Source organism: Lissotriton vulgaris, chromosome 4_1, assembly GCF_964263255.1.
Source record: "Lissotriton vulgaris chromosome 4_1, aLisVul1.2, whole genome shotgun sequence".
In the NCBI taxonomy this organism is placed as follows: Eukaryota; Metazoa; Chordata; class Amphibia; order Caudata; family Salamandridae; genus Lissotriton; species Lissotriton vulgaris.
The window spans coordinates 770303253-770329428 of record NC_141691.1 but is presented as its reverse complement, the minus strand read 5'-3'; the positions used below and the strand labels follow the sequence as shown (position 1 = coordinate 770329428).

Below are 26176 nucleotides of genomic sequence, written 5' to 3'. Positions count from 1 at the left end.
TCCCAACATCTGCTCATCAGATGTTGTCTGATATCTTTTATCTGTTTGCACTTAGAGCCCACCAGTCATGTATATGCACATCCCGCAGGTTTCACCGCCCCCTCAGTTATTACCAGTGATGCATACTTTTACGATAGCAAACAGACCATCAGTCTGACCAGGTTCCACCTAACACGATCCCCCCCCCAAATATCAATCCAGAACTCATGTCCCACCTGTCACCCTAGATATTTTGTATAATAAAACATTAACGTATTATATGAAGTATTGAGAACTCGAGTATCCAACACAAGGCTCCTAGATGACTCAATGTCACCAAGCATGCAGTCCGTCACTCCTGTGGCTTTTTTTAAGCAAGCAAGTACAGTGGAGACACTGTTGCTAATTTTCACATATGTACCCAACATACGAGTCTGACACTACTTAACCACCAGCTTAGAAGTAATGTCTAATCAGGGAATCTCGAGTTTACTGTATGGTACAGGCCTTTGTTTCTCCTGAAGGGCAGGGGAAGAGTCACTTACATTTCCGGGAAGTATGCGCTATATTTGTACAGTTCCATCCTACAGACCTTCCAATCAATGTTTTTTTTGCAAGAGCCCCTTATCTGGAAGGTCGTAGGCAGCGTCCTCTGTATTCCCACCCTCAGGCCATGCATCTGTGTTCTTCGGTTCATGGTTCAAGGTGTAGCGCTAACATGACCATCACAGATCTATAATGGGGCTTTCAGCCTGCTAGGAAGGTCTGTCTAATAACACTGGTAAAAACTGTCTGACTACGGGTGTTGCCCTACACCTCAAACCAGAACGCCACTTAAAGTCATGGCACGAAGCACGCAGATGTCTAGAAGTGCTGGGACCTCTGTAAATGAGTTACAAACGCGAGAATCTGAAATTGTGTCCTTCCTGGCCATTTCTTTAGCACAAGAGGCTGACCTTGGTTGTTCTGGGTGTGTGGGTGTGTGTGGCTCTGAGTGTGTGGGTGTGTGTGGCTCTGGGTCTGTGGGTGTGTGTGGCTCTTGAGTGTGTGGGTGTGTGTGTGGATCTGGAGGTGTGTGTGTGTGTGGATCTGGAGGTGTGTGTGTGTGGATCTGGAGGTGTGTGTGTGTGGATCTGGAGGTGTGTGTGTGTGGATCTGGGTGTGTGTGTGTGGATCTGGGTGTGTGTGTGTGGATCTGGGTGTGTGTGTGGCTCTGGGTGGGTGTGTGTGGGGGGCTCTGTGTGGGTGTGTGTGTGGGGGGCTCTGTGTGGGTGTGTGTGGGGGGGCTCTGTGTGGGTGTGTGTGTGGGGGGGGGGCTCTGTGTGTGTGTGTGGGGGGGGGGCTCTCTGTGGGTGTTTGTGTGTGTCATTTGCGAGAGATTAAGCTATTGGCATTGTAAATGACAATGCCATTTATTTGTTTAAAAAAAACATAAATAAAAATAATGTCAAGAGCAATGCCAATAGCTCTAACTTTAACAAAGGCAAAACCATTGCATTGTAAATGCTTGTTTATGTATTTAGTTGTTAAGCTGGTACTGATGAGGGGAAATCTTTGCTCAGACAGTATTACCAATGTACCGGTTTTACTGCTGTTACGTTTTGAAACATTTGCACAGTTGATTTACAGGTATTTAAAAGTTATTGTGTGTTACAAAAAACTGACAGCTTACAGCCTTTGTTTTCACACACCATTTACCACCACAACAAGACTTTCAACTACTCCACTTTACTATTATGTCTTTATCTGCGAAGTTAAAGATTTTTGTAAACACAGATCCACATGTTAAAGGAATAGGTAGAAATTTTTCAGACGATACAGCCTGACATATGCCCACAATTCCTGAACACATTGGGCCTGATTCTGAGTTTGGCAGTGTGGTGGCGGTGCAGCATGCCACTGCCCCGCTCCCTCACTGCCATTGCTCACCGCCGGCCAGATTACGAGGTCTCGTCTGGCGGGCAGTCCTTTGGCATTCCCATGGCGGTGCCTATTAAAAAGGCATCTTAATGGGAACCTCAAAGCAAGTTCTTGCACTGCACACTATTTGCCCCCCAGCATGCATCTTCATGGCCATGAGGCACCAGTTCCCTCACCGCCATTCCTTTCATGGCCGGCTCACCACCATGAAAAGGCTGGCAGTGAAGAAACTCATTATATGCTTAGCGGTGCCGTAGCTGCACTGCCAGCATATTACTGCCTCGCACCTCTGCAACACCGCCGGGGAACAGTGGTTCCTCAGCAAATGCAGCGGGTCTGCGGCAGTCTGACCGCCAAACTCAATATGGGGTGGTCAGGCCACCAGTGTGGCGGCAACAGGTAATGAGATGTAAATACATCCAAGGATGCGGCACGTGCCACTTGACTGGCTGGTTACAGTGCGTCACTAGAAGATTTTGGGATTAGGGCACACCAGTCATGTTATGTTAGATTTTTCTAACTGTGCTCTTCGTTCTTCAATAACTGGAAATGTTGAATTAAAAACTGTACTGATACGGGGATTACAATAAAATGAAATCTCTCTGATCATAGACTGTCGTGCTACCAGTCCATCACACAATCAGATCCTGAAGTGCTTTGGTATTAGGGTCTGGGGCAATGCCCTAGACTACTAGAATGATAACAACGCCCTTAGCAGGGCTGGCTTTAATGCTGGTTCTAATCTTTGTGGGTGCTGCCCCCCTCCTCCCTCATAGACCTCATTCTCCAAGGATACCCTCACTACCACTATGCAACAGTGTCCCTCTTTTCTTCATATATACTCTCCCATGCGTATTTAATTTATTTTATAGTGGTACTCATCACATTGTAGTGTCAAGAGCGCTTCACATCACACACACATTATTCAGAGACAATGATTCATAAGTGTGTAAGTCAATGTAGAGAAAATGTTACTTAAGACAATGAGGGCTGCAAGATGTAGGAGTTATATGTCATACTGGTAGGAATTATATGCAGGGCCACTGGAATTATGCGACAGGGTTGACTAAATTATATAGGAAGTAAAGGCAAATTAGCAGTATAATGTGGCACATATTTTGTAGTATTATTATTTTTTAAACTATGTACATAAAAAAATGTTAACTGCATGTTAAACTTTGTGTTTTGCAAGGGGCACATTATCTCTCTGCTCTACTTTAAAACTGGCAGTAGTAAAAGCTCAGCTATCTCTTGAGGAGATACATTAATCACCAGAGTTAAATTGACATTTGTATCGTGGCATAATAATTGCAAGCTGGCAAAGAACTCCAAAGCATGGCTCCTGTTTCAGTTGCAATTAAGATGAACGTAGTTATTTATTCATCCTTCTGAACATGGGACATAATTTACTATTAAGTATGTTAGCAAGAACACTTCTAATATGCTTATGGATTCCACAATAGTTGTAAGCTGTAAGACTGTAAACTCCAGAATTACGGACAAACGACGTCCGTAAAAAGAATTATTATGGACAACGGACTTGGCAATGAAATGATTGACGGTCCGTGAAATTTACGGACGGTTGGCCACTCTAGGATGCTTTCATTAGCTGGATCTCCCTTCCATTGGTTCACTAAGCTCGAGCATTCTGTGGATGTTGGTGATGACCAAACCCATGTTGCTTCATGTGTGTGGACAAGCTTTTCTAAGAAGTTAGGGGTCTCTTTGCTGCCTTTGCATTTGGAGGTAAAGAGTCCAGTACCTGAATTGGCAGCACTAGAGTATTTTAGTCTCAAAGATTCTAAATATTGGCTTACAACATGCGAATGACTTGATCTAGCCCTAATGAAGCAGGTATTATAGTGTTCTTCCCCCCGTTCTTCAAATGACAGAATATCTTGCCCTCTCAGCTGCTGTGAATGATGGATGGTGGTGCATAGGCACATGTCGGCAGGGGAAGGTAGTGAATCCCCTCCCCCTGAAATGTAGTCCCATACCTCCCATCCATTTTTATTGCTGTTGATAAGCACATATTCTGCAGATGAGTGACCATTTCCAACCAGACCAGATCCCACAGGGAGGAATAAGGTTTCATGAGGGTATGCCACTTACTAAGCTCCAAGTGAATTTGCCTCTGTACGGCAAGCAGTTGACCATAATTCCGGTGTTAAGCCTGATATTTAATTAAATGCTTTTACTGCATGGTGCATATGAATAAAGGGCAGATCTACCTTCTCGGGGACAGACAGGTTGAGGAGCTGATACCAGAATTTTCCCTTAAGCAGATGATTTACTCCACGGCAACCATGTGGGATCTTCCTGGTCCTGTTAGGGGCAGTCATATATCATTAACAAAAAGGCATAATTGCCACAATGAAGATGCCCTGATGTCTCCATGAGTTCTAATTTTTATAGCCACACACTCTCACACCAATCAATCAATCAATCAATCATAGCATTTGTATAGCGCACTACTCACCCGGAGGGTCTCAAGGCGCTTTGGGAGGGGGGGTCCGCTACTGCTCGAACAGCCAGGTCTTGAGCTGCTTCCTGAAGGTGAGGTGGTCTTGGGTCAGGCGGAGGTGGGTCGGGAGGGAGTTCCAGGTCTTGGCGGCCAGGTAGGAGAAGGACCTTCCTCCTGTTGTGGCTCTTCGGATGCGGGGGACGGCGGCGAGGGCGTGGCTGGTCGATCAGAGCTGGCGTGTGGGAGCGTAGAAGTTGAGGCGGCTGTTGAGGTATCTCGGGCCTTGGTTGTGTAGGGCTTTGTGTGCGTGGGTGAGGAGCCGGAAGGAGATTCTCTTGTTGACCGGAAGACAGTGCAGGTCTCTCAGGTGTCCGGGATGTGGCTGTGTCGGGGGATGTCGTGGATGAGTCTCGCTGAGGCGTCCTGGATTCGCTGGAGTCTCTTCTGGAGCTTGGCGGTGGTTCCGGCGTAGAGGGCGTTGCCGTAGTCCAGTCGGCTGGTGACGAGGGCCTGGGTGACCGTCTTCCTGGTCTCGGTGGGGAGCCACCGGAAGATCTTAAGTAGCATGCGCAGGATATTGAAGCAGGACGAGGAGACGGCGTTGACTTGTCTGGTCATGGAGAGGGAGGAGTCAAGGATGAAGCCCAGGTTGCGTGCGTGGTCTGTCGGTTTGGGTGCGGTGCCCAGGGCGGGGGCCCACCAGGAGTCGTCCCAGGCGGAGGGCAAGGAGCCCAGGATGAGGACTTCCGTCCTGTCTGAGTTCAGTTTCAGGCGGCTGGTCATGATCCACTCGGCTACGTCATTCATCCCTTCGTGTAGGTTGGCTCTGGCGGTGGCGGGGTCGTTGGTGAGGGAGAGGATCAGCTGGGTGTCGTCGGCGTAGGAGATGATGTTGAGGTTGTGTTGGCGTGCGATGGCCGCAAGGGGGCTCATGTAGACATTGAAGAGGGTGGGGCTGAGCGAGGAGCCCTGAGGAACGCCGCAGATGACTTTGGTGGCCTCTGATCTGAACGGGGGTAGGCGGACTCTGTGTCCTTCCAGCGAGGAAGGAGATGATCCACTCCAGTGCCTTCTCCTGGATTCCGACGTTGCTGAGGCGCTGCACTAGGGTGCGGTGGCAGACAGTGTTGAATGCCGCGGAGAGGTCTTGGAGGATGAGGGCCGCTGTTTCTCCGTTGTCGAGCAGGGCTCGGATGTCATCGGTGGCTGCGATGAGGGCGGTCTCGGTGCTGTGGTTGGCCCGAAAGCCAGACTGTGAGAGGTCAAGGGATCCATTCGTCTCGAGGAAGGCGGCCAGTTGCTTGTTGACGGTCTTCTCGATGACTTTGGCTGGAAACGGGAGAAGCGAGATGGGGCGGTAGGTTTTGAGTTCGGTGGGGTCCGCTGTTGGTTTCTTCAGTAGAGCGCTGAGTTCGGCGTGTTTTCAGCTCTCCGGGAAGGTGGCAGTGTCGAAGGAGGTATTGATAATGTCCCACAGGTGGGGTGCGATGACAGCGTCAGCCTTGTTGAAGACTTGGTGAGGGCAGGGGTCGGTAGGAGATCCGGAGTGGATGGAGTTCATCGTGCGGATGGTGTCTTCGGTGCTGATCGGGGTCCAGGCGCGGAGGGTGGTGGTGGGGACGTTGGTGCAATGCAAATAAAAGAGAGGAAAGTACCTTGTATCCTATCTCAGGCCTTTGACTCTGACCAGTGCCGTTGGGGATTTGTATCAAGACTGGATCCAAGCTTTCATCATTGGTCCAACCCCCACCATGTCAAGTAGAGTGACCAGGAGACTCCAGGTAACCCAGGTAAACGCTTTCTTAGCTTCTCCTAATGACAATAGAACTGGGAGTTACTTTCTGCTGACCTTTTCCACCTGGTGGGCTAGCCTTCTAATATTGTTGTTTCTGATATTGTGTTGTTTCCCTGTCTCTATTCAATAAATCAATTTTGATCTGGGTCTGGTAGTTGAGACACAAGGATTTCTTGCCTAGTAGTCAAGATTTTAGTGAAGATCTTTGTGCCAGTATTCAGGAGTACTGTGGGTCGGTAAGAAATGCAGTCAGCCTGGTCCTTTTGGGGTTTGTGGATTAGGATATGTGTCATTGGCCTGAGTCTCTCCTCCATTTTTTTCTGTTTGCCTCCTCTGTTTACGATGTTTTTGCTGGTATATTGCTTTGGGCACTGTGCCACTGCTGATCAGTGCCACAGTGCAAGTGCTCCCTATGTAAAATTGCTGTATTGATTGAATTCCATGTTTGGCTTATTTGGTTTACTGTCCGTCCCTAGTCTAGTGCACCAGGAGTGCCAGGGCTTGTAAATACAAATGCTGCTCGTGGGCTTGCAGCACATGTTGTGCCACCCACAAGAGCGGCCTAGTAAAAGTATGTCTAAAGGTCTGCCATTGCTAGATCTACGTGCAGTCTGGTACTGTCACGCTGACTGCGCAAGTACACCTACTTGCCAGTTCCCAAACCTTCCCTTAACTTCATGTTAGTCACCCCTATGGTAGGCCCGCGGGCAGGGTGCATTGTAAGCATAAGGTAGGACAAGCCTGACCAAGTTGGCATGTCCTAATAGTGAATTACAGCCATATTCGTTTTTCACTATTGTGAGGTTACCTGCTCTCCATTAGTTAGAATGGGCTGCCAGGATTATTAATGCTATAATCCTAGCTGGCTCGGGGAGCATGGTGCAATGTCGAGTTTGGTATCCTTGAACTCAGGGTTTAATCATGCATCCGTTTGTGTGGATGGTTTTTTGGACTCTGGGTTTGAAAATAGACAAGAAAATAGCCACTTTCTAAAAGTACTAACTATTTCTGGTTTCTGCTGGTTTGGTGTGTGTGTGACAGGGGCTGGGTGGCTCCAGAGTTCTGAATGAGTCAGTGTGGGGTGAGTGGTGCATTTGCATTGAGAGTAGGGGGAGAGTAGTGCCTGATAGCCTGCCCTGCTGATACAATGCTGGCTTCACCTCCTGCCGGGCGACTGATAGCTCTGCTCCTGCCAGTGACAATACTGGCTCCACCTCCTGCTGGGCGTCTGAGGACCCAGCCTGCACAGTGAATAGGCCAGGTGCCTCTGCCTGGCTACACCCACAACAAACCCAGGATGAGTGGAATTCCCCTGCATGGACAAAGGGATCAAAGCCAAAAAGGGGTATAAGAGAAGGACCCCTAAACCAAGACTTTAGATCAATTCTGACAAGGAACCCTGAACCAAGGACAAGAAGCCTGCTGATCCAAGGACTTGCCTACCCCTTCTGCCAGAGTGCTGTTTGCTGGGGGGAATCCTGCAGTCACTTCTTTATTTTTGCCAAGGAACAAGGCGAGAGGAACGGAGTGTGTACTCTCAAGCTTTGCCAAGGAAATCTCCAAGGGCTGGAAGAGTGCAAGCCTCCTGTTGAAGTCACAGGGCTAAAGGACTTCATTTATTTGCTAAAAGTGCTTGTTTCTGGAACCTGAAAATCCGGCACCTCTGAAGAATCCAGAAATCTCGACGCCCACGGACGTCGCCGAATCCAGCTCGACATCGTGAGTAACGGCTCCAGTGTCCCGCTTCCTCGACGCCGGGCCCGATCGATGCCAATAGCGACGCCGGTGAGTTGCGAGTTCGGCTCCAGCTCCAAGTGACCCCATGTCGACGCCGCCGCTGATCGCATCGAGCCCCGAGCCCTCTCGACGCCGTGAGCGCTGCTCACCTTTGCAACATCATCATCGACATCGACATCGACGACGCCGCCGTATCCTGCTTCACCTCGTGAGCGCTGCTCCTGCCTGACATCTGTCGACGCCGCTGCAGGTCGCCCCGACTCCGAGGCCCGATCGACGCCGAAGACGGACTTCTCGACGCCGCTGATCATCGTGTGCTTCGCTTTTCCAAGGTACTGTGTTGTGGGGGTCTGTGTGACTCCTGGCTCGACGTAGCGCTCCTCGCGGTCGACGCCGAACCTTTGGATTAACTTAGCCTCGACGTCGTGTGACTCCGGTGGGGGTTACATTGTTGCCAAGAACTGTGATTTAAAGAAGAAGAGTTGCTTTTGTTACTAAAGACTGTGTGCTAAGAAGAAACTACACTTGAACTATTTTTTTTCCTTCCAATAGTATTTATTAAGATTGTGGTATATTTTTGTCGTTAGTTGGTCTTGTGCTAAGCCTTATATAAACATCCTTATTTTTATAATACTACTGTGTCATGTCCATTTGTAGTGTATTCACTTTATTACTGTATATGGTCATAAATGCTTAACGCACTGCCTCTGAGATAAGCCTGTCTGCTTTGCCAAGCTACCAAGGGGGTGAGCAGGGGTTATCTAAATGTGTGATTCCCTTACCCTGACTAGAGGAGGTGAGTCCCTATTTGTCAGAAGTGTATACCTCTGCCAACTAGAGACAGCCAAGTCTAACAATATGCAATTTGCACTTGGTGGGGATTAAACCCAAGCAATATGTGCTAAAGAACTGAACGGGAGGCCAAATGTTTGCTCAGATGCGGCAGAAATAATTCCTAAAACATCACCAGGAGGTCATCCAACTCCAGCATTTTCGTTTGCTGTACGTTTTTCAGTTTTTCTCAGATTTCCTTGGCTTGTATAGGTTCTTCTAGAGATTTCTTCACTGCATGGCCTCCATGTATTTTCCTTCTCTCCAGCCCTCTTGTAAATGGGTCTTGGAAAAAGTCCCTAAAAGCCTCTTACTTATAGTTGCCAAAGTACGGGAACTTTTCTTTCTCTCCAGCAGGGTCCCTATTTTATCTCCCTTTTCATCATGCATCTGTCTCATCTTCACAATGGCTGCCCCGTCCTATTGGTTTTATGATTTTGAAGCTGACTCCTTGGATTCATTGGTCATCGCTGGATCTTTTTTGTCAGGTTTTGCTTATCAAGTGCCTCCAAAGCATAGATATCAAAGGGGCAACCCTTTTCACTTACTCTACTCTCTTCTCCTGAGCTCGCCAAGATTCTATGTTAATGGCCGTGCTTCATTTTGTGTCTTTGAAGGCATCCTAGATGGTTAGCTTGAAGAGGTCAGGCCCTCGTTGATCTTGAACTATTCAGCTATAGCCTTTAACATTGCAGCTCTAGTTGATCTGAAATCATCCTTTTCTGTAGGCTCCAGTGTGGTCCTCCTAATAACATTACTTCCCCACCATCCTGTGACAGTAACCACTGTACATAGGCTGAGATGGATATATCAGAGATGAGCGCCCTGGAAAGGCATCAAATCAATGAGTACAATATTAACTGTATGTGATGTGGGCAGTAGTAAAAGTCTTACTCTAGTGTAGAGATATCTCCTTGTGTACACCAACCCTATATCAGGTTTTTCCTTCTTGAATCTCCCAGATTTGGCTGTGGTCCATATCTATGTCAGAGTCCCAGGGTATGTTGAACTCACCCAGACAATCATCTTGCCAGTTGGATCACCAAGATGTTCCCTCCGTAATCACAGCTGAAATGATTCTTGAGCTGAGTTAGGAGTGTAAAGGTTAAGGAAGTGGTAAGATTTATTGTGTGAAATCAATTGCAGCTTTATTTAATGCCCTTCCCTCTTCTACTTTACTTTGGTGTTCTGTCCTGCCATGTGTTTTTTACACAGGATCCCCGCTCCTGCTGTTTTTATGTACGTTGATGTTTTCCCGAATGGATAGCATTCAACTCGCATCCTGAAGTGGTCTAGTTACAATAGGTGAGTTTGTAGAAAAAACACATCTGGATCATGTGTAGGCCCTATAAATTATTTGACAATAACTTGAATCCACCACTTTTGGCTGTCTGCCTCCATTTCCCTGTGTCATTACCCTGCCAATGGTTCCTTTTGCCTGTGTTGGTCATCTCCCCCTTCTCCTCTCCCACAAGAAAACCAACAAAGTCCACCCTAGAAATTATGCAATGATCATGCAAGAAGTTGCCACTGGTGTTCAGAATCGCTCATTTTATCAGCAATGTGACCTAATAAATTGTCCAAAGATCACCAGAACAGGTCACATCCTTTAATTAACTCCACCACTGTCTGGACCAGATTTTCCCACAGTATTCTTCTCCGGCCTTTAGCCCTCTGATGCTTGATCACTACAACTGGCAAGGCATGTTTCCATCTCTGAATGGTCTGCTTCTCTACCATTGCCAGATATGTCGCCTCACTCTTGCCAGATCTTTCTCAGCTGCTGAAACACTTCTTTTGCCGCTGCCATGGATGATGTTTGTGACCAGTCTCTCCTTCGGTCATTTCCCATACTGGACACAGGTTCTTGTTCCTCTGAGGTTCATTGGGATCCATCCTTGTCATCAGGCAGACCCAGGGGTGATTTTGCTTCACATAGGGACCACCGCATACTTTGCTGAACTTTGAAGACTTAAGGGGTTACCCCATTGGTGTTGGTTCTGTTGTTCCCCAAGGAATTCCGTTACAGGGCAGAAATCCTTGAATTCCCACAGTGTAGTGGCAGAGAGATCTTGGTAAAGATGAAGTTTGTGTTCCCTGAAGATTATTGCACCTTCTGTTCTTGTTACATGATCAGCTATTTGTCTTTGAAAAAGTGCACCTTCGTCAGGCTGACTGGAATGGAGTCTCCACAATCGTGTTTTGCATGTACTTGGTGCCTATGAGATATGGAAGTGGCAGGTCGTCTGTGAAATCCCTGATGGCATGAAGATCACACACAAACTTCTGAACATCCCTAACCCCTGCACCCTTTGTACCACCCATAATCTTACATTTTTTGCCGCACAAGTGGTCTTCCTGCTTTGTCTGTGGTTTGACACTTTACTCTTTGAGTGCCTGGAATCTGGCCCAGAGATGTGTTTGCTAATTGGATCTGTCATCAGCAACATTTTTAAGTAATCAGTTTTCCCACAGAGTTATGTTACTTCACCCCTCAGCTCATGCAGGCAGGTCTTGAGGTCTGCTATAATTCATGCGCACCACAGTGCTTATTTCTTTTAGACAATTCTTCAGGTAATTCAAGGTGTAATATTAGGGCTTTCTTGGCGACTTACTAGGCTGTGCTGCCTCAGAGTGCTTTTTTGTTCTTTACTGCTACTTTGCCCACTTTTCAGTCACAGAGTGGTCCCCATGACTCTAGCCCTGGACCACACCTTTGTCCCTAAGACCCCCAACCTGCGATTCTGAAGTGGGTGGGTGAGGCAAAGGTGCCACTTTTCGGCTGCATTTCTCTACAATGCAGGTTCTTGCAATGTCTGTGGTCCCCTGTCACTGTACAGTTTACCCTGTACTCAGGTGAGCAAGTCACTAACTCCACATGTGGATGTTGAGCCCTGGTTACAGTCCTCTCCCCTGCAGTCTTAGTGCTCCCAATTCTGGTAGCTATTCATGAAATTGGTCACAACCAAGGCCCACACCACAACATTGATGGAACAATGGTTGGAAAGCAAGATCCAGAATAGAGGCGTCCCAGCATATCCAGTCTGTGTAGGTACCAAGCCACCCTCTTCGCTCTTCAGGGGCCAAGCTTGCTTGCAACATCTGGCTACACCGTCGCCCAGGCCCTGTGTGTTTCTTGGTGATTGTGGCAAACTCACCTTCCCAGCTGCTCCCTGTTCTTTCTACAGACATGCTGACTGGCGAGCAGAGCACCACAATTCCGGGTGTCTGCTGCAACCGCCAAGTGCTTTTTGGTTTAAAAGGGTAGGGCAGCACTGCCTCATATATCCTGCCACTGAAAGGAGGCCTTGTATCTAAGCCTTCCGTGGCCTCACAACCAGACCCCTTTCCTCAGCACCATCTTCAGTCCTAAAGGAGCCCCTTCAATCCCAGGGCTCCCACCCACAACTTCACCCAGGCCCAAAGCCCGGCGCCTCTGACCACCCCCTCCCTCAACCCACTCGCCCCCCACTACCCTGACTACGCTTTTCCCTCCAGCATCCTCAGTCCACCTCCTGCAGGTTTACGTGATCCTTATTGGAGTCTTCTCCCTCGTCGGGTCCTTTGGGGGAGGGGTCAGTGCCGATCAGGGCCTGCTCGAAGCTCCATTGAGCCTAAAAGCACTCTATTAGGGTCTGGTTCCACTGTCTTTTCATTTACTCTTCAGTCCTATCAATGCTAGTGTCACCTTTCGCTGGTGGATGCGATTTTTGGGCACCATTGTGCTGCAGTATGAACTAAGCAGGATGGATCCTATATCAATGGCATCCTTGTCCTTGCTTGTCCAGGCTATCCACGAGTCCTGCTTTCTAAAGAGTTAGTCACTTGGTAGGGTAATAGCTGGTTCCTGTGCCAATACACCAGCATTCCCACTTTCTATGGAACAAATTTCGGACGCATGCGTCTAGAGAGACATCAGTCCTGGTCACCATCTAAGACCATCGAATCAACAATGCCAATGCTGGACGTAATTACCTTCCTTTGTAAGGATTGGGGGTTCCAACTCAAAATGGTGTCTTTTGAACTGTGCTTAGCCTAGAAAGATACAGTCAGTGATTCTGAACTTTGGAAGTAGCCTCCTTTAGCTACCTTCCTGACCTGTCAATGCTGAGGCTCGAGTGCACCGAAGTGCCCAGCCTCATGAGGATGACAGGTGATGACTCTTCCCCTGGGCTCCAATAGCGATGTGCAGCTGCTGAGAGCTTCCTGAATGGCTAGCTGGGGGAAAGCTGTGTCCTGGAACAAGCATAATCTAATGATAGCTACCACAGGTCATCTCAGTCAGCCTTGCTGTTGTCTTTGCTGTCACTCGTGTTCTCTTCATGATACATACAATCCAGAATCCACAGTCGCACTTCTCTCAGGATCTTGGTCTTGGAGCACACACTTTCTGGGTGTGCTGGGCCAGGAGGAATGTCTATTGGTCCCTTACAGCAGGCCCAAACCTTTTGGGGTTCAGATCACAGCAGGATGGGTCGTGGGGAGAGAGGGTCTTTTTGCTTGGGCACAGGCAATGCAGCTACTTCAATGACTAAAGTGACTACACTGCACGCACTGCCTCTGCTCCACAGGAGCAACTATCTTGGGGCAAGAGGAAAGGCAGTGCAAACCTTTGTGCAAACGTGTGATCCCAGATTTCAGCAATGACCTGGTTAGGTTTTAGGCCAGCCTTCATTTGAAGGGCACACAAGTGAAGTCAAGTGGACTCTGCCATGGACTCAGACTCACTCACAAGACTTTCAAGTGATCACAAACATATACAGGGACTCTCCATGCATGTCCCAGGCATGATGGAGTTAAAGGACCTCGGTTAAGGAACACTGAACTGACCTTTAACATTAAAGAAGCATGTACGCAATTGCCCAAAAGAGCACAGGTTAAAATTCCTGTCACTTCATTAAACTTAGTCCCTTACCACCGTCAGTCGTACTAACATGGCTACAGGTACCAGTACCCATTCTGTCAAAGAGGGGTGCTTTTTGGATGTTGTATCGACTTTAGAATCTAGCTCTGGGGGTCAGTAATGAGAGAACCTTCAATGAGCTCTAATATTTTTTGTGTTTACCGGGGGTCATACACAAAAAAACACAGGGCACTTCATTATCAATCTCCAAATACAAGTCTCATGCCAGGTTGCAAAAACAGCACCTTAACATTTTATATTGTTCCCAACTTTGTGCCGTGTTTCCTGCAATTATCGCATTTCAGCGGTCACCATACTACACAGTCTTTGAAGATGTTTCCTCAAATTTATGCATACATATATATTTTTAAGGTCTCAAAGTTCATTTGATATTTCCCTCTATTGTTTATTAAGTAACCGTTGTAGGTGTCTATGAACACAGATTAGCTTCCAGATAGCAGTCTTTGGCTATTGTAACAGCATACTCAATGCAACAATCTTCTCCCTTAGCAAGGCAAACATAGTATTAAAACATAATCTCAGTAGAGAACCATGTTCTGTGTTAGAAATAGCATTAATTTAAATTCCAATTTTACTTTCAATGAGTAGTAACCCCATATCTAACTGAATAAAAAATTGCAGACGTAACTGCAGAACTGATTTCCTGCGCAGAGTGATCAGTTCAGTTCAGTTTATTTATTGTTTCAGCTTGCAAGTAAGCCGTTCAATGATGATCAATAAGTTAACAAGCTACAGATTCCCTAGTTTCATATAATGCATTGAAAAAACAGGATCTTACCGATAAAACCATGCAATCATAGATATTCTTGATTGTGCAGGGAAACTAATAAAGTGCTGTGATTTGTAGTAGTATAAGCCAACCTTAATCTTTGATGGTTTTAGAATTACGATCCTTCTCACTTCTCCTTGTCTGTACTAACAGCTAATAAAAATGTTTTCATATAAAACATGGCCTAAAATGTAATGAATCCATACCAATACAAAACCTAGGATGCATTTGAGCAGATGCATATAACCTGTCTACAAATAACCTACACAGACATATAACCTACAACAAACTGTGCAAACAGGTGTTAAAGTACATTCATATAAATGCTGGCCTGGAGATGCAGGGCGTCCGAAACAATTAAACCTGGGGCTACCTCTATATAGCCTGTATAATAAGAGGGGAGGGAGGCAACTTACCTATTATAAAAAAATTACAAATAAACTTTTATGACTTAAAGTGTCAATCCTTCCCACCGGCCTTGTCTAGACAAATGGCTTATAAAAATAGATTTATTCAAAGCATGGCCGTACCAGTGGTTAACCTACAGTGATCGTAAATTTTGACTGATAACCCTAAAGGAAGTATGATTTTATTCCCACTTATGTTATGTATAGTTTATAGATCATGCTTACACACAAAGGCTTTTTGGCACTAGTATTCTGAAAAACATGATATAGCAATTTCTAAAATGTAGCTCTGCGGGATAGGATTGAACAGATGTCCAAGCTACCGACTATAAATTTGAGTAAATCCAGGTTTTAAGGTCCTTCCAGTCAACTTAATAATGAAAGTATGCCTTTCTGTTTTGTGTCTTAATTAAGGCCTCCAGTGAAAGGCTTATATATTTTTTGTTGAAACATGCTTACCTATACACCATGATCTTTGTCTGATTTAACCACATTCCTTTCTTAGGAATTATAGCCTATTATGTATACTATTAATACATCCAAAGGTTGTTCCTCAGTTAGCCTGGTAAAAATTGTATTCTCTGCGCCCAAAATAAATTTTGTTTTGACATTATTTGACATAAATTGCAATTTTGTTTTTTCTGTAAGCTTTCCTGATCAACAGGGAAGATTCTAAACACGTGACTATGGTATACATGTAGAGACGATCTTTTGAATAGAAGATAAGAGTAAATTAATCTTTTTTACATTGCAGTCAACCTTCACCAACCAGAGTATTTTTAATAAATTTTTGGGAAGCTGTAATAGGGGTACTGTTTAGATTCGGATGCTTTATTCACTTTGAGAAGTTGCTCTTTTTGATACTCAGTAACTAAGCCTGACTCAATGGGTTAAAACTCAATAATGAAAGTCAAGGCATTTTGTCCATATTTGCCATTCTAACTAATAAAAGAGAGTCGCAAAAGATAGATATTATTGGAAATTAAATTAATTGATTGAGCTGCGAAATAGCTAAGGAGGGCAAGATTGAGATGCAATCTATTTTCTGGATTAAAACAATAACTAAACTTATTGTCCCTAATGTAGTGCACAAAGGCATAATAGAAGCGATTTTAAACAAAGTGAGATAATCCTATCTTAACATGACCAAGTTTGAAATACAAAATTACCAGTCTTTTCGCGCTGAGGATTTAGGATCTGGAACTTTGCACCAACGTAGATCCAATATGCTCCATCATTTATCCATTTTAGAAAGTACCTTAAGCCACACCGCCTAAAGGAATAATTATCTTGTGTGCTGTCAACCAATGCATCGTCCTCTCAACACCATCGGATCAGTCCCCACTTCTTTAAGCCAGCTGTTCTCGTACCACTTTATTACTGCTTCTCGGCCCTCTCTCTTGTCCAGCGTTTTGTTACTAAGCAGCTGGGTTTGTGCTTTGTAAGTAGACATACTTTCATACATATAATCCCCTTTTTAAATTACAATTTCTTGTAAAAGGTACTTGCCACTGTGGGTAAAGCCTCAAGCCATTTTTAGTTCCCTTTAAGATATCCATTGTTTCATATCCGGGACAGATTGTGTTAAAACAGTAACATTTCATTTTAATTTATTTCTGTGTACGGCAAGGGCTACTATTTCAGAAAACAAAGAAACATCGTAAATATACTGGTGGTACGTCAAGCAACCGAAAGTAATGCTGTCCCCAAAAGAGAAATAATTCTCATAGGGCTATTAGAACTCCCTCTGCTCAGTAGTGTGAGAGGATTGTCGTGAATAAATGAATTGCTCATGATAGTCTGCCTTCTGTGATATGGAGATAAATTGTACATTTTTTTGTTTAATTTGATAATTTTATTTATTTTTTATTGCAGTTATTAGAGACACAGACACGCTAAAATTGCATTTAAAGCTGTCCAGCAAAACATGAATAAATACTGTATGAAAAATGCTTCTCTTAACACGATGTAAAGGTGCGGAGAAGCTAGACGGGTCTACTAATAATTACGCTTTATGTAAATTCATATTGGATCTTCTCTAACACGCTGTAATGTGTCTGAAATCCTACATCTGTGATGGTACTAATGCACATAAGCGACGTTCTCATTCCGTTTGAAGTCAACTGTGGTAAGGGCAGAATTACACTTGCAATACTACTTTGCCCAATAATTAATTGTAATATTTTAGAAATTCTCCTGATGCTCGTTTGTTAATAGTCATTCTTGTTTTCTTAGGTGCGAACTGTTGACTACAGTGGAGAGTTAGGTCGGGTCACTACTGCAAATGGAACAGTGTGGACTGCACAAAAGGTAATCACTCTTCCGTCATTTAAATCCACCTGTGTCTGTATACTGTTTGATACCATCATCACAAAGAGGGTGACCAGCCAGTTGCAGAAACAACTTGATATGAATAGCATTATACCTAAGCTTCTATCGATTTTCCACGGCTCCTAGAAATGGCTTCAACATTTGCCTGTTTTATGGCATTGGATAGAAGTTGTTGCGCTTTAGTTCTGTTAATTTGTACCGGCATTTAGAGCTTGATACCATAGCAGCCTTACAATTAGTTGTAGTTGGAAGTTTATTATATAGAAATAGTAAAATTATCAATTAAAATAAAACAATCACACTACTTTAATAATACATATAGAACATAATTATGTTAAAACATTAGTGATGAAATAAAATAAATCTTTGACTGTATACTTGACTACAAACCCATTTCTAAATGACAATAAGCTAAAGCTATTAATTGTCAGTCATGTGAGCAGAAGTGGTTTCTTTGCTTAAGTCTGACTCTTCACTGAGAAAAGCACAGCCTTCAGACATATCACCAAGTCAAGCAATGATGGGCACAAGCTTATGATGTGCTAGATGGTCTCATCCTTGGATTCACAGACTGTGCATGCTTTAGTTGGTAATCACTGTTTATTTCAAATCCTTCAAATTGCGGAATATACAGAAGAGAAAGGGCATGATTGTGAGTGGGTCGGTTAAGCCTATGTTTATGCACGGAGCAGAATTACCATGTAGAAGTTTAATGCAACCTCTACCTATCAAATGTGTTAAATACCTTGAGCTTTGTTAAATTTAGGCATGTCAAACCTGCTGAAATTTAACAGGGGGAATGAGTACAGTATTTACTGTACCATGCGGATTTTGGTGCATTATATACCAAAATCCACATGTTATTTCCCACAAGCTTTTAATAGGAGCGTTTTACTACACTGTATAAATAATGTACTCCGTGGTATCATTACATTTCAGGTGCGCTAAAACGCACCTACACTCGTAATCAGGGCCAAAATCATGAATACTTGTTTTTAAAGATGTTTTCAAAGAAGAAGTTAAATATGTCAGAAATGTGGTGTTTCAATTGTGTAGTTCGTGTGTTTATACTCCTGAAAACTGTTCAAATGAGTTCATTTGCAGCTAATAGTGAGGGTCTTAAGTATCAGGGTTTTGAGCTCCTAACCAGGAATGTTTGCAACAATTGTTAAAGGTGGGAGATTATTAGCTGTAATTGCCTGTTCTATGTCTGCAAGACTCAAGGCTGTTTAACATTTTCTGAGTTCCTCAGGTATTAAATGTTTAATGAATTCCAGTTGGCTCAGATGCATTTTTAACTTTGCCCTACAAGGTAGTCCAAGTATTGATGGTAGCTCCAGCTGTTTCTCCGATGGGTACATCTGCCTGCAGATTGCTCACCTATTGAATATCACGTTTACCAGTTTGGAACGGAAACTTTTCAATAGCTCTCCTACGCTGATAGGGGGCGCCGGCTCCAATGCCGCATGATGGCACTGAAGCCATAAAGCATTCCTGTCGGTGTCTTGACGTTGGTTCCCTTTTTTTGATGCGTTGAATACTAAAAGAACATTTCAAACTCTCCATAAGGGATTGTCGTTCTGCAATGTTTTCTTTGTTAGAAATTCACAAATGCAGTTTTTCTCAGAATGTCGCCACTGAGGAAGTCAGTTTCAGGCTTTGCAAAAGACTGTGACAGCCAGATGTCTATTACAAGACATTTGGATTAGACCATAATGTGGTCCCCTGTTCCAGCTGTCATAAGAGGATTTTGAAGGCCCTGAAGGAGAGAGAAGCCAAAACGTTCATGACCAGAGCCAGAAATGAGAAAAGAGGTTGTAAGTCTCGGCCAAGATCCAGATCGCCATCGCCTCATTCTTCAAATTAGCCCAGAAGAAGCATACAAAAAAGCTACGTCATGACGTCGATCATCAAAAGATAATTCACCAATTAGTGTCTACTCAACCGAATTTGGAGCAAGATCAGCAGGAGGTAACCCCGGCTCTATCTCCAATGCCACAATTGAAGCCGGCTGCTCTTCAGACTCCAGGACCTGTGGTGCCGCACCAGATGCCATCTTCAGATCCAATTCCTCGACCTCCACAGGAACAGATTTACCCAGCCTTTCCAGTTCCCAGTTCAGATCCTGAACACCATGTTCGCTACTTTTAATAGGGCAATGGTCTCATCTGGTGCACCTGTGTGCCCCATTGGTTCTCTAGCTTACTGCCTGGGAGGGTTCTCATTGCCTTACCAGATGGTCCCCCTTGTGCCATTCACGCAGACGAGAACCCTGTTGAGGTGGATAGTTCTCTGCATTAAGATCTACTATGAACTGGCCAAGATGCAGCTTTAGGAAGGTCTGAAAGCCCATTCTACCAGGACTAAGGCACGTATCCCTGCTTTGCAAATGGAGTGCCTGTCCATGACAACTGCCAGGCTGCGAAGTGGCTATTGGTGCTTATATTTACAAAGGATTACTGCCTTGACAGCAAGGTCTGGCGTGGAAGATATTTCACCCTCATGGACCTGCGTAACCTTTTGGTCCAAGCCCACTCCTTAGACCCTCCACCCTGAGAGCAGCTGCTTTGGTATCTATCCTAAGGTAAGGAATTAGAATTATCCATCAGATGAAGAGGTTGCCCTCCTTTGGTAATACTCTTTCTGGTGGATAGTCTAACTAACTACAGATTCCTCACTGCCCTCTCCACTCCCTGTTCTCTGAAGTTGCATCCTTTTACCATTTAATATGGTCCAAAGTAAGTATTCAGGAGACTGTTCTCAATGGTTGTTCATGCTCGTATTTTAAGGGCGCGGAAAGGGAAAAGACAAAAATGGATGTCATTATGCATAGTTTATAGTTAAATGTGGCTTTGCTCTGTCATTTGAGAGGCTCTGTAGCGCCACCTAGAGGTCCCCCGGAGCCATGCTATGAAAACACTAGATACATTCTGACGCCTGGAGGAATATTCAAAGGTGAGGAGTCTGAGGTTGGATACATTATCCACCAGCAAGAGTGTTACCCAAGGTAAGTGACTTTTTGCTGTGTGACTTTAGTAAATGTCAGGTCTTGGGGGGCGTGGCTTGAAGCTCGGCGAAAATGGCCGCACTGTAGTGCAGCTCCGCCAGCCATCGGAAGACATCTGCTATTATCCTTGCCCAAATATCGCGAATTAGCGAAATTGAATATGGGAGTAAACAGCTGAAGCCCTGCCGATACCGAGGAACTGTGTGGCGTTGCAATCTGCACTTGAAACGGCGGAAACCGATCTGTCCTAAGGCCTGGGCAGACCTGCTGGAAATGGCGGTCTAAGGAATACGCCGGGACTAACGGAAGCAGCAGCAGCCGCAAGGACTTGTGCTCGCTGTTAGACAGACGGCTGGCTGAATCGAGAATGCCCTGCTGAGGCTCACTTCACTGTCGGGGTGGACGCTGGGAGGCGAGGGAGCGGACGGCGAGACAACGGAGGTAACGCTCAGCGGCGACGGGAGAGGTGAGCCGGATACGGCTACACGCAAGATCCCGGCGCAGCAGGCGACCATAGGCCGCTATCGGGGGTGGAGCTCCACATAGGCGGAGGTACGGGACAGTAACGGGCGCGATACTGAGACACATACCCGCCACCTCCCCTGACATTCTGGCGACTGCGCCGGGGGTGTTCCTCCCCCCCCCCCCACCCACCCCCCACCCACTCTGGCAAGAGGGGGATGAGTGAATGGCCAACAGGGCGCACCCAAAAGGCTTACTATCGGACCCACACAAGACACATTATTAGCGGCCTATACAGCATGGAACCCGCTTCACTGGAGGGATAGCTGAGAGGGCTACGAACATTGAACTAGAGGAGAGTGATTGGTGCTAAACGCAGTCCGACGAGGCTGCTGACCCCGCGTGGCACAGCGCCGAAGCGAGAGGGGCACAGACGAACGGCGAAGCGCTACTCGAGCTCCCACACACTTACCACCAGAAGCAGGCCGGACTGGGTGAAAGCGGATTTACCAGGCACTTCATTTGGCGATCTGCAGGGGGGCACGCCGTGTGGCAGAAACTCTCAGACAGCAAGAATCGTGGTACGTGGGGTGCTTGATAAACGCGTTGATTGATATCCACGAAGCATAAGCGGATAGCTACACCAGGTCGCCCCGTGGTGGCGGGCCTAATCAGGGGGTGAGCTGTGCTGTCGAGGCCCACCACGCACACTGGAAGCGACCGACGGAGAGCGACAGTAAGAGGCCCCTAGAAGCACACAAGGAACGGACACATATTTTAGTGCCTTGGCCCCCCCACAGGTCTGTTCCAATGGGGAAGCCGGACAAGACACAGGCCAGGCTTACCTTCGAACTGCGTAAGGGTGGACGCCAAGGGCACAATTCAGCACCGGACACGGACCACGAGGCGACTACACCACAGACCTCCGCCCTTGAAAAAACTTTAGCTGCAATACAAAGTAGTCTGCAGTCTATTGATGGGAAAATCGAAGTCCTAACTGGAAGGATGGACCAATTCTCGTCGAAATTGGACTAACACACAGTTCGCTTAAACGAGGCTGAACAGCGGATATCTGACACGGAGGATGGCCTGCAACAAATTGCGGACAAAACGGGCGAATTCGCCAAGCTTTTAGAGGTCATACAGGCAAGGAGTGAGGATAGTGAAGCGAGATCCCGTAGGAACAATATTCGCATAATAGGTCTGCCGGTATCCACAAATGTAGGGAAATTGGAGGACTAAGTCGAGACCCTACTACAGGAAATATGCGGTAAGGACGAACTGTCTCCATTGTTCGCGGTCGAACGAGCACACAGATCACTGGCGGTGCGTCCTCCACCGGGCACACCTCCGAGACCCATAATCGCCAGGTTACTAAATTTTCGAGACCGTGATACAGTTCTACGCATCTCCAGACAGAAAGGCTCTATTAACCACCAGGGGAACATGTTGTCGTTTTATCCGGATTTCACGCCCACTGAAAGAACAAATACCATATGCGATGCTATACCCGGCGAGACTGCGTATTGGAACATTTGAGAAGGGTAAAATCTGCACGACACCCAAAAAGGCTATGGATCATGCAAAGTCACTGCAACGTCAACAACAACAAGCCAATGCGTCTCCAACATCGGACATTGACAAATAAACAGCGTGGAGGGTATGTTGCATACTGAAATGTTCCATTAAACTGTTTACTGATACTATCGGCTCGAGTTAGCGGGTAACACGCCGCACATGTCATTGCAGGCGGACCAGATAAGGGCTGGACACACAACTGCCGCTACGGGCGAGATTTGTGGGAACAAGATAGAACCGATGGCTCCCCTCCCTCCAGATATCTGGGAGTGGTGGTAGCTGTCACGACCCCCAATGGGTGATCCCCCAACTTGACTTCTGGGTTCTTATCTTACTGTTTGTTGGGGAGTTAAATGGGGGACATGTCTTAAGCGATTGGGGTGTGCTGAAGTGGGAGGAGGGAGGGGGGGATTTACTGTTTTTTTTACAGGTATGGGGCAATTGATTGTAGACACGATGCAATTAAGACCAGTTGTAGAGAGGGGCACTCACACACAAGCTTGAAAGCTAGACATAGGGCCTGGCCACTGATACCACCATGATGGTAACCACATATAAGGCTATATCGTGTAATGTACGCAGACTTAACACACCACAGAAGATACGACAAGTATTGGCACACTTAGACCGGCACAATGCCACAATAGCATTGTTACAGGAGACTCACCTCACTGGGGTAACGGAGGACAAAGTAGCTAAAAAATGGGCGATGTACAGGCTTGCCTCATCTTACTCTTCCTATGCGAGAGGTCTCTTAATTTTAATAAAGAAGGGGGTATCTTTCAAGGTGCTAGATTCTGCAAAAGCTGAAGAGGGCAGATGGGCGATGGTGCTGGGGAACTTGGGACACTTACAGGTAACGATCATAAGTTTCTATGGCCCAGTAGTGGACGACACAATTGCATACATGAATCTATATAGAGTATTACGCACATGGCCGGAAACGGCGATCATATGGGGGGGGGGGGGGGGGGGAAATCTGAACACTCAATTAGATCCTAAGATGAATAAATCGAATCCACAGGGGTCAGAATGGTCAGAGTCGCAAACTGCGTGAAAAATGGTATGCTGGAATTCGGGCTGATAGATGCATGGCGCCACAGACACTCAGAGACCCTGGCGGGCACTCACATCACACCGGCAACGAACGGGTGGTCTAGATTAGATTACTGGCTGATTAGTGACGAGGTAAACCGCTGGGTGACGGATGTAACTATACTGCCCAGAACACTCTCAGATCACAACCCGATACTGCTCACAATGACCATTCCTCAGAATCAGAGACCACCATTTACATGGAGATTCAGAGCAGAGGCACTCCTAGATCCCACATATGCGGACACCCTCAGGGTAGCCATTGAGAGATACTTTGAGGAAAAAGCTGGGTCAGTGGACAGTCAGGGGACATTGTGGGAGGCTTTTAAAGTCACGATAAGGGGAAATTGTATTAGCACGGCAGCTGGGATATTAAAAGACATACGAAATAGGTTACATGTGCTAGAAGGGAAACTGAGGGAGCTCGAACTTCAATATGACACTATGCATGACGCAGAGACATTAGCAATTATATGCAAACTTGTCGATGAATATAATTAACTAGCAGAGACTGAAGTCAAGTACATATCCAAAAGGCACAGTGCCAGGAGATATGGAGAAGGCGGAAGACCTGGTAGATCGCTAGCGGCCCAGTTAACGTGCAGGTCTATGCAGCCCCCCATTGACCGAATAGTGGACAGTAATGGAGAAGTGCACTACTCCCCCAAGGAAATTGTAGAGCAATTCCGAACATTTTATGGCTCGCTGTATACTTCTAGGGGGGGAACCAATGGGAAGGCCTTAAATGAATATTTAGACGACTTTGCATGTGCATGGCTCTCTGATGTGCATAGGAAATACCTTAGCTTGCCGATAAATGAAGAGGATGTGGTAGCGGCTACCAAATCGCTCCCAAATGGGAAGACACCTGGGCCTGATGGGCTGACAGCTGATTTCTATAAGGCGCACGCTGCGATGCTTGCACCCCACATATTGGCGATGTATGCAGAGGCTTATGAGGAAGGCAAACTACCCCCGTCGCTACGTCAGGCGATGATTATTACACTATCGAAGAATGATAAACCACCGGAAGAATGCGAGTCCTACCGCCCTCTGTCTCTTATTAATTTGGATGCCAAAATATTAGCGAAGATCCTGGCCACGAAGCTACAGCCGCTAATGACCCTACTGGTCCTGCCAGACCAAGTGGGCTTTATCCCAGACCGATCCACATCTTTGAATCTGCGTACCATTTTTGCTATGCTACATGTCTTAAACCCGGACCTCCAGGCCGTTGCAGTGTTATTGGACGCCGCAAAAGCGTTTGATTCCGTAGAATGGGGATACATTATACAAGTACTATACACAATGAGCTTCCCCCCCATGTTTGTCAACTGGTTCCAATTAATATACACGGACCCCTCTGCTAGAGTTCGGATTGGTGGTGACACATCTGAACCGCTTCAAATAGTTAGGCACACGACAGGGGTGCCCATTATCCCCGTTATTATTTGCCATTGCAATGGAGCCTCTGGCGTGTAAGATCCGCCAGTTACACAGAGCTGCGCCACTAAATTTCGACAACAGACCGGTGGGATATCACTTTATGCGGACGATATGGTCTTGTATGTTTGTGAACCGTCTGTATACTTATCTCCCCTATTACGGGATATGTAAAATTTAGTCTACACTCTGGGCTCCACATCAACTGGCAAAAATCGGTGATTATCCCATTGACTGCCATAACCAAATCCCCAATGGTGGAGTACCCGCTTGTTTGGTCTGATGAACCGGTGAAATATCTGGGAGTGTGGATACACAGGGACCCGGAAGTAGTAATTCCCGAAAACTACGGAGCGGCCTATGCGGCTCTGGTCACTCAAGTAGACATATGGCTGTGTTTGCCATTATCGCTCGCAGACCGGATAGCCATCATAAAGATGGTGATACTGCCTAACTTTCTATAATTGTTCTGTAACGTGCCTGTCCCCTTGACGGCTCATTTCTTTAAAACAGTCCAAACGCAGCTACTGTGGCTCGTGTGGGGCACGAAACAACCAAGAATAAGCTGGCGTACACTGTCACTCCCATACGACAAGGGGGGGTTCAAGGCACCCGATATATACATGTACTATCTGTGCTGCCACGTTCAGCGCGCCTACTCCTGGTTTAAACATCATACCTTCATACCGCATGTGGCGGTGGAACAGGGCGGCGCTGACCCTATACCGTTAAAGGGCATTGTAACGCATTCCCGTAGACACACGCCAAAAACACAGATTAATACAATTGACGTCACCACTGCGGCGTGGCAGGCGATTGGGCGGAGGACTCACAAACTCCCTCTATATGCCCCTACACTACCCATTGAGGGTCATGATGCCCTGTCCGTTGCACAAGACAAAGGTTCGATAAAAGCCCTCAGCGAGGTCGGAATCGTGCACATGGGTGACCTTTATGTTGAGGGAACGTAACTGTCCGGAGAGAAAATGGTCTATATTACAAACCCGACGTTGTTATTTAATTTTACCTGTTATACTGAGACAGGCGGTAAAAGCTCACTACACTGACTTCCCGACAGAGCCTTAAACGTCATTGCCACTTCAGGTGATTATCACTGCCCCTACAAAGAAAAAAATGGTCGCAAAGCTGTTCAAAGCTGTCCAAGCTGACACACCACGCACCGTTGATGCTTGCTTAGTAAGATGGAACACTGTACTTGATCCCCCTTTGACGGAAGTGGAATGGGAGCGAATATGCTCGATAACTGGACAACTGACCCCCAGTAGTAATTTGAGGATCATACACTTAAAATTCCTGCATCAGGTATACCACACTCCGCACAAGCTGTGGAAAATAGGCTTACGGTAGGAGGGCAAATGCAGGCGCTGTGGGACAGACTCTGCGGGTTTTATACATCTAGCATGGGAATGCGAC

At 46.3% G+C, this 26176-nt stretch overlaps 1 protein-coding gene across 4 annotated transcripts in view; it reads left to right on the top strand.

Moving 5' to 3' along the window:
• The window catches only part of KDM1B (lysine demethylase 1B), a 725553-nt gene that overhangs the window by 528933 nt on the left and 170444 nt on the right, over positions 1–26176 (top strand). For all 4 annotated transcript variants that reach the window (XM_086965107.1, XM_086965106.1, XM_086965105.1 and 1 more), the window contains one exon: positions 17062–17136. In XM_086965107.1, the coding sequence (XP_086821233.1) occupies positions 17062–17136 (75 nt within the window). The remainder of the gene's footprint in view (positions 1–17061; positions 17137–26176) is intronic.